The 13968-nt window shown below is 36.9% G+C and overlaps 1 protein-coding gene across 3 annotated transcripts in view; it reads left to right on the top strand.

Moving 5' to 3' along the window:
- The window catches only part of RC3H1 (ring finger and CCCH-type domains 1), an 87991-nt gene that overhangs the window by 57609 nt on the left and 16414 nt on the right, over window positions 1-13968 (top strand). For all 3 annotated transcript variants that reach the window (XM_023247906.2, XM_023247903.2, XM_023247904.2), the window contains exons 10-14: window positions 3210-3491; window positions 4027-4241; window positions 6062-6432; window positions 7264-7431; window positions 13619-13771. In XM_023247906.2, coding sequence (XP_023103674.1) covers window positions 3210-3491; window positions 4027-4241; window positions 6062-6432; window positions 7264-7431; window positions 13619-13771 — 1189 coding nt within the window. The remainder of the gene's footprint in view (window positions 1-3209; window positions 3492-4026; window positions 4242-6061; window positions 6433-7263; window positions 7432-13618; window positions 13772-13968) is intronic.

Raw genomic sequence — 13968 nt, 5'->3', positions numbered from 1 at the left:
AGAGTAGTTGCATTCTCTTTAATGAATGGGAAATATTTAGAAAGTAATACAGAATTGTAAAAATTAAGAAAACTGAAGCAGTTTCTTCAGCTTTCATTACATCGTGCCCACAAATAGAAAACTAAATATAGAAGTGAGTCATTTGCACTTTCCCCCCAAAATTAAAACTCTTAAGAATTTTCGTCCATTCTAACTTACTGATTTTAAATAATTGAATAATGTATTTCCAGTGGGAAAACTTGCCCTTTGCTCAATTCAAGAAATTATTTTATTGCCAGGCTTAACTTCCCAGATTCTCTTAAATTTCAAAGATCAAATAATTCCACTGATGTTAAATTTTCCAGCACATAGTAGAAAGAAAAGAAAATGAATTGTACTCATATAAACTAAAATGGGAAACATAACCAGAATGGAAATTAAAACTCCCGTTGGCATTACCACCACCACCACCAACAACAACAAATATCAAATAAAAAATTAACAAGAAATATTGAGGACCTGTGTGAATTGAATTAGTAAGCTACCTAGTCAAATAAGAATTGAATAGGGGCACCTAGGTGGCTCACTTGGTTAAGCCTCCAACTCTTGATTTAAGCCGAGGTCATTGTCTCTCGGATTGTGAATTCAAGCCTTGCATCGGTCTCTGTGCTGACAGCATGGAGCCTCCTTGGGATTCTCTATCTGCCCTTCCCCTGCTTGTGTGTGCACATGTGCATGCATGCGCTCTCTCTCTCTTTCTCTCAAAAATAAACATGGGGTCGGGGGTCAGAGAGAGAGACAGAATCAGAAGCAGGCTTCAGGCTCTAAACTGTCAGCACAGAACCCAATGCGGGGCTCAAACCCACAAACCGTGAGATCATGACCTGAGCCAAAGTCAGATGCTTAACTGCTTGAGCCACCGAGGCGCCCCTAAAAAAAATCTTTCAAAAAATAAAATGAAATTTAAAAAGAGAAGAATTGAATAAATAAAGAAGGATACTGTGTTCTTGGATAAAAATTCCCATTATACAGGTTTTATTTTCTCAGTAAATTCAGTGAAATCTCAATCAAAACCTTAACATGATGATTGTTAGGATCTAACAAAATCATTCATTGGGAAAAGTAAATATGTGCAAACAGCCAGAGAAATTCTGAAAAAAAGAAGTTTTCAACAGACTGGACTAGACTATCAACTTTTAAAGTGTATTATGAGCTGAAGTGCATATAAAGACTGGTATTAGCATAGGAATAGCTAGATCAATGAAGTACAATGGAAAATCTAGAAAGAATGCCAGACACAATAGGAACTGAGCATTTGTGCTGAAGATGGAGTTTCACATCAGTAACAAAGAAGATGACATTGAAACAACTGCTGTCCATTTGAAAAATCATTAGAACTCAATTCTTACCTTTATACCAAACCGAATTATAAACGTATCAGAGATCTAAATCTTTAAGAAGGAAATGATACACTACTTAGGGATCTTTGCTGTTTTTGTTAACCTAATCTTACAATAGGAAAGGATTTTTTCAAGAATGACAACCCAGCATCCATAAAGGAGAAGACTGATAAATTTGATTACAGAAAAGTTAAGATAAGGCCCAAACACCAGAATTCAAAAAAAAGATTGCTGGGGAAATGACATACAGAGGACGTACCCCTAACACAAAATGAGTTGCTACAAATCTGTAAGAAAGAGAAGAACCAGTAAATATATGGCTCATGAACATATAAGCACTTCACAGAAGAAATAGTAATAAACATGTAAAAGTATGTTCAGCTTCATTGATTGTTAAATACAAATTAAGACAAAATTATATTTTGAACTATCAAATTCATAGAGACTGTAATACTACCCAGTGTGTGATAAGATAATGAAAAAGGACATTTTTTAAAATATTATCAGTAGGAGTTATAATAGTTTTGGAACATTATAACAGTTTCTAATGTGCATAGAGTAAGTAGACTTAGCTGTTCTGCTTCTAGTTAGTTACACAAGGATGCAAGTACATGTACAGAAGCACCTGTTACTGCATTTTTTTTTAGCAAAAAATAGGAATAGCCTAAAATGTACCAACGTAAGGGAATATCCAGAATGTGAAAGGAAGAAGTTACGACCCTATTTCTGTTAATAACAATCTTACATACATATTAAGGCAGTGTGTGGAGTGGAAAATCTGCAGGATTATGTACCAAACTGCTAACAGTGGTTATGTCTGAGGAGTAGTGTCTCCTCCCCACCCCTATAAAATTTGTCCAATATGGGAAACATTTGGAAAAATAGCATTATTCTTGTGGGAGTTTGAGATTATTTTTTAAAGTGCTCTAGCAAGAGTAAATACATTTGCTTTCATTGTTGAGGAACAAGGGTAGTAGAGGCTGATGGCTTGGCTTAATATTTTTCCTGTGGTTAGATTTACAATCTACATGCCTTTTATACTGCAGTATCTGTTTATATTTAGGCATTATGTTTTCACTAATCCACTTTTAGAATAATTTCAATTTTGTGTAGGCATACATAGCATCAGCATCTCTGTATCGTATCTGATACAAATTACTATTCTTGATTATATACAAATTTTAATGGAGGAGAGCCTGTGTGGTTCAGTGTATTGAGCATCCGACTTTTGGTTTTGGCTCAGGTCATTATCCCCCCAGGGTTGTGGGATCGAGCCCTGCGTTGGACTCTGTGCTGAACATGGAGCCTACTTGAGACTCTCTCTTTCTCACTCTTCCCTCTGCCCCCATCATGCTCTCTCTCTAAAATTAAAAAAAAAAAAAAAATACTGGAATAAATGGCAAAATTTTCGCTGTACACAGGCTTTATGTTTTGTTATAGTATAGAGTCACTGTATCCCAAGGCATTCATGGGGAAGCTAAAGCAAAATATTTCAGAAACTGTCTTCTAAAGATTTTCCTTACCCCCTCTAAATATGTTTGAGAAATAGAACTTATAATAAAGTAAGTTATAATACAAATATTAATATGATTAGTAATGTTACAAATACTTATAAGGAATTTTATACTTCGTGTGTTGCCTGACATTTTATAGGGTATACACACATACAAGTTTTCAGGTTGATAGCTACAGCCAGTGTTTCAAGAGAATTTCCAGAAAGTAATGTTCTTGGCATCTTTTCCTTTTGTATCTGTTTCTTAAATACGTTTTAGTGCTTGGTTTCGCTTTTATAATTTTGGGTTTTGGTGTATGCTTTTGCTTTTTATATAGGTTTCGTAAAATGAACAAACGCCTGGTTCCCAGAAGACCCCTGAGTGCCTCTTTGGGTCAACTTAATGAGGTGGGCCTGCCCTCAGCAGCTGTCCTTCCAGATGAAGGTGCAGTGGATCTGCCTAACAGAAAAACCCCCGCTCTGCCAAATGGAATTGTATCAGCAGGGAATACGGTAACACAGCTGATTCCACGAGGGACAGACCCCACCTACGATTCTAGTCTGAAACCAGGAAAGATAGATCATCTGAGCAGTAGTGCCCCTGGATCCCCTCCTGACTTGTACGTTATTTTTCCTAATTTTTATTTAAAATTTCTCCTTTATAAACAAAGTAGAGGGAAGAAAGATAATCAGTGTTTTGGTTTAAAAAAAAAAAAACTCATTTTTGGCTATATTTTATTTTCTATGCCAGTTCGTTTTAAGAAATAATTAGCATAAGTGAGATAAGATCAAAGTTTACAAATTTTGTAAAAGAAATGACTATTAGGAAAAAACAGTTTTCCGGGGTGCCTGGGTGGCTCAGTTGGTTGGGCATCTGACTCTTGATTTTGGTTCAGGTCATGATCTCTCGGTTTGTGGGTTCAGGCACTCACAGCATGGAGCATGCTTGGGATTCTCTCTGTGCCCCTCCTGCTCACCCATGCATTTGTGTCCCCACCCCGCCCCCCACCCCCACTCAAAATAAATAAAAAAAGAAAAAGTTTCCCAAATTGAGTCTTTTTTTTTTTTTTTTTTTTTTTTTTACATTTACAATATGTGTATATTAGAAGTATTTTTGAGACCTTAAAGTTGACCTTTGGAATTTTATTCTTTTAGGCTGGAATCTGTCCCTAAGAGTATTTCTGCCTTACCTGTGAATCCACATCCTGTACCTCCAAGGGGGCCAACAGACTTGCCTCCCATGCCTGTCACCAAACCCCTTCAGATGGTCCCACGGGGTTCTCAGTTATATCCAGCGCAACAGGCAGATGTTTATTATCAGGATCCTCGAGGAGCTGCCCCACCATTTGAACCAGCACCTTATCAGCAGGGTAATGATCTTTTATTTATGTTGCTCACTTTTCTTAGGAGTTAGAACAATTCCAAGAAAGAGTGATCATATTTACAGAAGCCTCGAGGTAAATAAATGCACTTATTTAATACTGTAGAAAAAGTTGAGACTTTATGATCAACTAAATAGTATAAAATAAGTGAGTTAGCAAAGCTTTATAAATAAACCAACTGCCCAAATCACTGAAAGCTAGTTGTATATCAAATATGTGCATATATTTGTGGAAATAACAAGTCGCCCAAGTAGACCATGGAAAGAATATTATGGTGGGTACACACACTATGTTTTTCAGTTATCACATAATACTTTTGGGGGCCCTGTAACATTTATGAGAATAATGCAGCATACATGGTATAGAGAGTTGATAGTGTAGAATCAATATTAATAAATGATAGTGTGAGCGTACATATGTTGTATATATATGTGGGTATGTGTGTGTTTAAAATTCAATGTTCCATTGTGGTAGTTAATATTAATGTGGGAGAGATGAACTGCAAGACTCAAGGGAGATCACTGAGAATTAAGGAATCAAAAAGACTTTATGGAAGAATGCTCTAACTAGAGGTATGGGAATAGAAAGATAAATTTACAAATGGATTGCAAAGATGACAGTCTAGAGTCAAGGAGTAGTAAGGAGACTGTTGTTAAACCAGGTTTTGAGTATTGAGACCTAGATTAGTGCGTTCAGAAAGAAGAAGGGATTTAAGGAAATAGGCAAATTTGAAAAATTAGCCAGTTTTAATGATAATACCAGGTATGGATAATAGAGGAGATGACCAAGAGGTTTCACATACACAATTGCTATGAAAAAACATGAACACTGCTTTTTAAACTAAAGTGTTGGATCTCTGTCAGAGACAGTGTAGTGCTATTATTTTTTAAACTGGGATAGATCAAAGATGTTCTCCTTTTTTCCCCAAGGCTATCTTAACTTTGAATCAGAAATGCCTTCTCTACTTTCAAAAGAATAGCTTTAAATTGGTATGACATTGTCAGTACACATAAAAATATGATGAAAGGTTTTTGTATCTTCCTTTGGGCCATCCATCACAGGAAAAACTCAAGTACTTTTGAGTACTTTAATACATTGTATCAGTCAGGGTCCACTGGCAGATAACAGAAATCATTCTTGCTGCATTAAGCAGAAAGAGGTTTAATGCATGTCATTTAGATACCCACAAAATCAGTGGAAGTATTGGAGAAGTAGGCTTAAGCTAGGCCTCCAGGAATGACTCTCAGAAGTAGCTACTAAAAAAGCCCAATTACAATGAGGAAGCAGTAGAAATAGAATTTTGGGGTCCTACCTGTGCGCCAGGATCACATCACTTGAGACAAAAGTCTGAAAATTAGGAAGCTACTGCCACAACTTTTGTCTCAAGAATTCTAGAGCTATGCAATAGCTACTATGTCTGCACACAGTTTGTGTGCCATGTTGCTTTCTAGTTAACTCAGTTTCACATTCAGAATTCGTGTGAGTGATTTGTGGAACCCAAGTCTCAAGGGAAGGTAGTCTTTTGGTTTCCAATGTTTGCATCGCGTTAAGGCACACCAGAAAGATGGTCGATTGAGAGAGCCAGTCTGCTATTGTAGTTTATAAATAGATTAGGTTTTTTGATGACTTTTAAGGATTAAGGTTAATTTCTGCTTATTTTTCATAAAGTTAGCCTGATGACATAAGCAGAAGGGAAAACCTAAAGAAATGGATTTTGAATTCTTTAGTGTTGAGATATTTCAAAAGGGAAAATATGAAAAGATAGATTGGCTTATTGTTGCCTTTGGTTTCTCCTCTGCATTGTACAGGTATGTACTACACTCCACCACCACAGTGTATGTCCCGCTTTGTCAGACCGCCACCATCTGCTCCTGAACCTGGTCCTCCCTACTTGGATCACTATCCACCCTATCTCCAGGATCGTGTAGTAAACTCTCAGTATGGCACACAGCCACAACAGTACCCACCTATGTACCCGCCACACTATGATGGCCGCCGAGTGTACCCTGCTCAGTCGTACACAAGAGAGGAGATTTTCCGAGAAAGTCCTATTCCCATTGAGATTCCACCTGCAGCAGTGCCATCCTATGTGCCAGAATCCAGAGAAAGATACCAACAGATGGAGGGTTACTATCCAGTGGCTCCCCATCCAACTCAGATCAGACCTTCGTACATCAGAGTATGCTGGGCTTTTTTCTTCCTATATAGATTTAATTTGTTGTTGCAGTGATATACCTTTTAGCCATGGTAATAACCCTTTGATCAATTCTTTTTTGTAAGAAGCTCCCCCCTCCCCTTCCTTTTTTACATCTTTTCACAATTTGGGTAGGATTTTGGGGTTTGTTTGGTTTTTTTTTTTAAACCATTAAAAGGGATAAAAAACCCCACCCCACTCCCACTAACTCTTCTTAGTCTCTGAAGTTTAGATAGTTTATTTAACATTTCTATATCTACATTTGACCCTTGAACCATGCAGGCGTTAAGGGGCAGAACCCTGCCTCATGCAATCAAAAACCCATGTAATAACTTTTGACTCCCTGAAGACTTAACTGCTAATAGCCTACTGTTGACCAGAAGCCTTTACCAATAACATAAATAGTTGGTTAACACATTTTGTGTGTTATATGTATTATATGCTGTATTCTTACAATAAGGTAAGCTAGAGAAAAAATGTTATCAAAATCGCAAGAGAAAATGTATTTACAGAACTGTATTTATGGAAACAAATTTTTATGAGTGGACCTTTGCCATTCAAGCTTGTATTGTTCAAGGGCCAACTTTATTTAGGAATTATGGTCTCTGGCTAAGAAAAAGAAACTTAAATTTAGCTCTTTGGGAAATCCTCAAGAGTTTTTTTGGGTGGGTTACTTATTTTGTTTTGCTTTGTTGCAGTAAGTCTCAGGATTTTCACATATTGAGATGAATATACAAGTTGCTCTCTATTTAAAATATGTGCTAAATGAATTAATGTGTTGAAATTCTCAGTTTTTACTAAACTTTGCGTTTTCAGGAGCCTCCTTATAGCCGGCTTCCTCCTCCTCCTCAGCCCCATCCTAGTCTAGATGAGCTACATCGCAGACGAAAGGAAATAATGGCCCAGCTAGAGGAAAGGAAGGTTATCTCTCCACCTCCTTTTGCACCTTCACCGACATTGCCTCCTGCCTTTCATCAAGAGGAGGTAAGCACATTATTTTTAGTCCCATTTATCAATTTTTCCTCCATCATTGGTTTGCTGTATGTCTTGTTTAAGTAATCTTGGCTGTTTCCAAGATGATGAAGATATTTTCCTGTGTTTTCTTCTAAAAGGTTTATTATTTTATTTTACAATTACATCTGTAATCCATCTAGAATTGATTCTTGTTACTGTGTTAGGGGTGAAGATCCATTTTTCCCCTGTAGGATATGTCCTTTACCTAGCACCATTTAATGAAAGGCCATCTTTTCCCTAGTGCTCTGCAGTCCTCGTTATCATAATCAGGTCACCTTTGTCATAGTTGGATAACTGTAAAAGATTCTGGACTCTCTTTTGTTTCATTGATCTATTTCCTCTGTCTTTGTAGTCATACCACATTGTATTAGTATAGTTTTATAATATGTCTTAATATGTGGTGACGTATTTCCAGTTTTGTTATTCTTCAATATTACCTTTGCTGTTCTTAGTCCTTGCAATTTCCAAACACATTTTAGAATCAGCATGTTGATGTTCACAAAAGTATCTGCTGCAGTTTTTATTAGGATTACATCGAATCTCTGGATCTGTGCTGTCCAGTCCAGTATGGTAAACACTAGCCACATGTTACTAATGAGTACTTAAAATAATATAGCTAGTCCAGATTCAATTGTACTGTAAACGTAAAATATACACTGGGCCCGAGACTTAGTATGCCCCAGGAGTAAAACATTTCATTAATATATTTCTTAATTCCATGTTAAAATGATAATACTTTGGATGTATTAGATTAAATAGAATATATTAGCAAAAGTAATTTCACCTGTTTCTTTTTTTCGTGTGATTGCTAGAAAATTTTTACGTTAATATATGGGAGTCTCATTTTATTTCCATTGGACATTGTTGTTTTAGATTGGTTTAGGGAGAAGTGACATCTTTCGAATATTGAGTCTGCAAGAACATTATATATCCACCGCTTACTTGGATCTTTAATCTCTTTCAGAAATGTCATAAATCATAGTTTTCAGTGTCTTGCACATCTTTAATTAAACTTATTCCTAGATAACTGATGTATATATTTTTTTAATGCTTATTTTTTGAGAGAGAGAGACAGAATGTGAGCAGGGGAGGGGCAAAGAGAGAGGGAGACAACAGAATCCGAAGCAGGCTCCAGGCTCTGAGCTGTCCACACAGTGCCCAACGCGGGGCTTGAACTCACAAGCTGTGAGATCATGACCTGAGCCGAAGTCAGACACTTAACCAACTGAGCCACCCAGGCACCCCGATAACTGAGATTTTTTTTTAATTAATGGAATTCTTCTTGAAATTTCATTTTGTTACTAATACAGAGAAATTAAATAGATTTTTCTGTATTGACCCTTGTATTCAGCAGTGTTGCCGAGTTTCCATGTTGATTCTAGCATATATTAGTAGACTCTTTTGGATTTTCCATACACACAATCAAATCCTCTGTGAATAATGACCATTTGACTTTCTCCTTCTCAATTCTTAGGTCTCTTCTTTTTCTTAACCTTGTGCTAGCTAGATCTTCCACTATAATGTTGGTTGAATAAAAGGAATGACAACAAGTAGTCTTATTTCTAGTCGTTGAGTAAATAGAGCTTTTAATAATTTACCATTATTATGTTTGCTGTAGGTTTTTTGGTAGATAATCTTTATCAAATTAATGAAATTCCTCTCTATTCTTGTTGTTAGACTTTTAATAAGATGCATCAAGGATTTATTTAACTCAGTAATGAGGAAAATAGGATGGTGAAATTGATCAAGAGAAAAAGAAAGACAGGTTAATACAGTAATGTGAAAGGCAGGAAAAAAACCCTGAAAGTTGCTAGAATAAACTGGTTAATGTACTACAGGGCTCCAAAGCATAATCTTGGGGATTATCTTTGTGTTTCTGTAGGACACTGGTGATTGTTAATCATGAATGAATGTTGTCTTATGATCTTTTTAATATCTACATGGTTTTTGGTGGTGTTCATTTTCCACTTACAATATCGGTGGTAATTTTTTTTCTTGGTCAGTCTTCCTAGGGATTTATCAAATTTTTCTTTTTCTTTTTCTTTTTTTTTCCAAAAAGCCAGCTTTTGCTTTGTTGATCTCATTTATTTATTTTGGTTTATTGATTGATTGTATGCACTGCCTCAACAGTGTGTGTAAGTGTTGTTTTGGTTTTTTTTAAGTCAAATAGGTTTTCTCAGCAGGGTTGCAGTTGATATTATGTAAGGAAAATGTCTTACATCCTTTATGTATAGAATTATGATTCTAAACAGGTTTACTGTCTGACAGATTATGAATAATAGCAATGAAAACTGAAAAGTGAAGTGCATCACATTGCATATATAGTAAGCAGTAATCTTTTGGGTCTGTGAACGTGGTCTACTAAATAACAGTTGTTTAGTTACCCAGCTTTTCTATCTAAACACTTTAGATGAATTTTCCATAATAAAGTAGGTTAATTAATAAAATCATAACATCTTCTATTAATAATGTAACTTCAGGGGCGCCTGGGTGGCGCAGTCGGTTAAGCGTCCGACTTCAGCCAGGTCACGATCTCGCGGTCCGTGAGTTCGAGCCCCGCGTCGGGCTCTGGGCTGATGGCTCAGAGCCTGGAGCCTGTTTCCGATTCTGTGTCTCCCTCTCTCTCTGCCCCTCCCCCGTTCATGCTCTGTCTCTCTCTGTCCCAAAAATAAAAATAAAACGTTGAAAAAAAAAATTAAAAAAAAATAATGTAACTTCATTTGTAAGTATAAACATTACAGAGAGAGAGCATGAGTGGGGGAGAGGGGCAGAGGGAGAGAGAAATAATCTTAAGCAGGCTCCATGAGCCAAAATCAAGAGTCGGACATGGGGCGCCTGGGTGGCTCAGCGGGTCAGTGTCCAACTTCGGCTCAGGTCATGATCTTGCACAGTTGGTGGGTTCAAGCCACACGTCAGGCTCTGTTCTGACACCTGAGAACCTGGAACCTGCTTTGGATTTTGTGTCTCCCTCTCTGTCTGCCCCTTCCCCGCTCGCTCGCTCTCTCTCTCAAAAATAAGTAAACCAAAAAAAAAAATTCGGACGGTCAACCACTGAGCCAGCCAGGTGCCCCAGCATTACATTTTTTCAAACATTGTATTTTAGAGTCCTCCTAGAACCTAGTTAGGCCATACTATTTTATCAGCAATATGACACTGCAAAAAGTAAGCTAATTTTGGAATCAAAGATAATTTATCTTTGAAGTTAAGCTGTGTCACTCCATGAGATCTTTTGTAAATTACTTAGCCTCCCTAAACTCTGAAGCTCCGGTTTCTCCATTTATAAACCAAACATAATAAAACCTACTTCATAGTGATGTGGGAAAGATTAAGTAAGACATAAGGCCTCTGGCACATATCCAGCATTCAATAAATAATAACTTTTTTTTATTTCTAATAAAAATTAGGACCCTCACTATTAAGGAACTTTATTTAGAATTATTTTAGTTACTGTTATCTGATTATATTCTTATATTATTTGTTTGATTATAAACTACATATAATTGTACTAAATTAGTACATTATAAAAATACATAACATAGAGAAATTTCTCCAAAGTCCCATAGTCTATATCACTGTAAATTTATTATACATTTCAACTTTCTAAATATATTTCAGCTTTTATGTGCACGAACTAATGTATTGTTTTTTAATAGGATCATTTAGTACTATATTCTGAGGTTTTGTTTGCATCTTTTTTTTTTTTTCCTTTTACTTAACCAATTATCCTGGATGTCTTTCTTTGTCAGGTATAAACTTATCTCATTCTTTTTAACAGCTGTATAATACATTAGGGTGGGGCGGGGGTAAGCTCTTCTTAGTAGGTCATATCAAGATATGAAAACAAGCTATTGTATTGGTGCCTCAGTGGGTTGAGCACCTAACTCTTGATTTCAGCTCAGGTCATGATCCCAGGGTTGTGGGATCAAGCTCCTCGTTGGGCTTTGTGCTGAATGTGGAGCCTGCTTAAGATTGTCTTCTCTCTCAGATGTGGTGTGTGTGTGTGTACGTACACACACACACACACACACACACACACACACACACACACAATGGAGTATTACTCGGCAATCAAAAAGAACGAAATTTTGCCATTTGCAAGTACATGGATGGAACTAGAGGGTATTATGCTAAGCAAAATTAGTCAGAGAAAGACAAACATCATATGACCTCACTCATATGAGGAATTTAAGACACAGAACAGATGAACACAAGGGAAGCAAAAATAATATAAAAACAGGGAGGGGGACAAAACATAAGAGACTCTTAAATATGGAGAACAGAGAGAGGGTAATTAGAGGGGGTTGTGGGAGGGGGATGGGCTAAATGGGTAAGGGGCATTAAGGAATCTACTCCTGAAATCATTGTTGCACTATATGCTAACTGACTTGGATGTAAATAAAAAAATAAAAGAAAATAAATAAATAAATTTAAAAAAAGATTCTCTTCTTTCTCCTTCTGCCCCTTTCCCCTGCTTGCATGCATGCACATGCTCTATCTCAAAAAAATAATAAAGCAAATTTTTTTTAAAAAGCTAGCTATGTGAAGTTTGCATTTGGAGGAGAACTAAAGGAGACAGAGAAGCCAAAAAAATTGTTTTGAATATAGGTAGGACAAAGAGTTTATAGACAATTGAAACAGGAGTTATCATTGAAAATGAATAATATTTATAAACAGCAAGACCCTCTGTAAGTACAGAAAACCAATAATGATGACTCAGAAAAGAGATCTTTATTTTAGATAGGGGGAGGCATAAAGCCACTTACATATACCAAGAGCCCCTGTATTCTTAGTATATCACTGTATATATATTTATGATAACACGAAAGCAGTATTAAAGTCCTAAAAAATTTTTTTTAATGTTTATTTATTTTTGAGACAGAGAGAGACAGAGCATGAACAGGGGAGGGTCAGAGAGAGAGGAAGACACAGACTGTAAAGCAGGCTCCAGGCTCTGAGCTGTCAGCACAGAGCCCAACACGGGGCTTGAACTCACAAACTGTGAGATCATGACCTGAGCCGAAGTCAGAAGCTCAATCAACTGAGCCACCCAGGCGCCCCAACAGTATAGTTCTAGTCACCTATGTTCTCACGGACTTGAGGAATATTGGAGATAGTACATGTAAAGGCACTTTGTAAAACATAAACGTGAATGTTGTGATTTTAGTAAATCACATTAGACTTAGAATAGCTATTCTTTTATTGTATAATTTCAGAACTCATGTTGAGAAAATCTAGTATCTTATCCTTTTCACTTTGCAGAATCAGCCTAAGGACCAGAATTTATTATTTAAAATTTTTAAGTTTATTTATTTTGAGAGAGAGCAAGCACCAGCAGGGGAGATGGGGAGGGGGTTAGAGAACGAGTCCTGAGCAGGCTCCCCACTGTCAGCGCAGAGCCTGATGCGGGGCTTGAACCCACGAACTGCGAAATCATGATCAGAGCCAAGACCAAAAGTCAGACACATAACTGACTGAGCCACCCAGGTGCTCCCAGAATTTATTTAAAATGTGAATTAGGGGCACTTGGGTGGCTCAGTCAGTTAAGCGTCTGACTCCAGCTTAAGTCATGATCTCATGGTTCATGGGTTCGAGCCCTACGTAGGCTCTCTGCTGTCAGCTCAGAGCCGGCTTCAGATCCTCTGTCCCCCACTTTCTCTCCAAAGTAACTACACATTTTTGAAAATACATGAATTAGTGCTGTTAAAGAGATTTCTGTAAAAGTTACTGTATCATCATGCACTACACAGTGCCTTCTCAGTTATGTTTCAAGTAGTTTTTCATGTTCTTGATTATCTGGAATGTTACTGAAAGAAACATTGAGGAGTGTCTGGCAAAACTAGGGCCGGGTATGTATTAGCTTAAATGTTGATTTCCACCCGACGAAGAAGAGGATAAGCAAACCTCCTCCAGTCCTGGCTTGATTCCTTAAAGGATATTGCCATACTTGTTTTTGACCCTCTGCTAACAAAGAGTAAAAACTAAACATCTTTCTTCACCTATTTTATATTTTTCAGAGTCTATAAAAATCTACTCTGACACAAATCAAATAACCCATCACTGTTTTGCTCTAGCATGGTGTTCTAGGAAATTCCTGCTTTCTCTGTGTTGTTACTTATAAAGACTTATTTCCTATGTGTGTATTTTTTTCCATCTGTAGTTTCTGGACGAAGACTTGAAAGTAGCTGGGAAATACAAAGGAAATGATTATAGCCAGTATTCTCCCTGGTCATGTGATACCATCGGCTCCTACATTGGCACCAAAGATGCAAAACCCAAAGATGTTGTGGCAGCGGGGAGTGTGGAAATGATGGTATGTGTAGTAACTAAGCCGTAGTTAATGCAAATCAGGATACACCAAATATGTCTGTGTAGTTAATAGTGTAGACACAAATAATTGAGCTTTACTTAAGAATTGCAAGGCCATATTCTATATTATGTGATTGAATTAGGTTTAAACTATAGGGGTTTTATGTTTGTTTTTTCAGGTATAAAAATTAATCTATTGCA

This window comes from Felis catus, chromosome F1, assembly GCF_018350175.1.
Source record: "Felis catus isolate Fca126 chromosome F1, F.catus_Fca126_mat1.0, whole genome shotgun sequence".
In the NCBI taxonomy this organism is placed as follows: domain Eukaryota; kingdom Metazoa; phylum Chordata; class Mammalia; order Carnivora; family Felidae; genus Felis; species Felis catus.
This window is presented reverse-complemented; position numbering and strand designations above follow the sequence as displayed.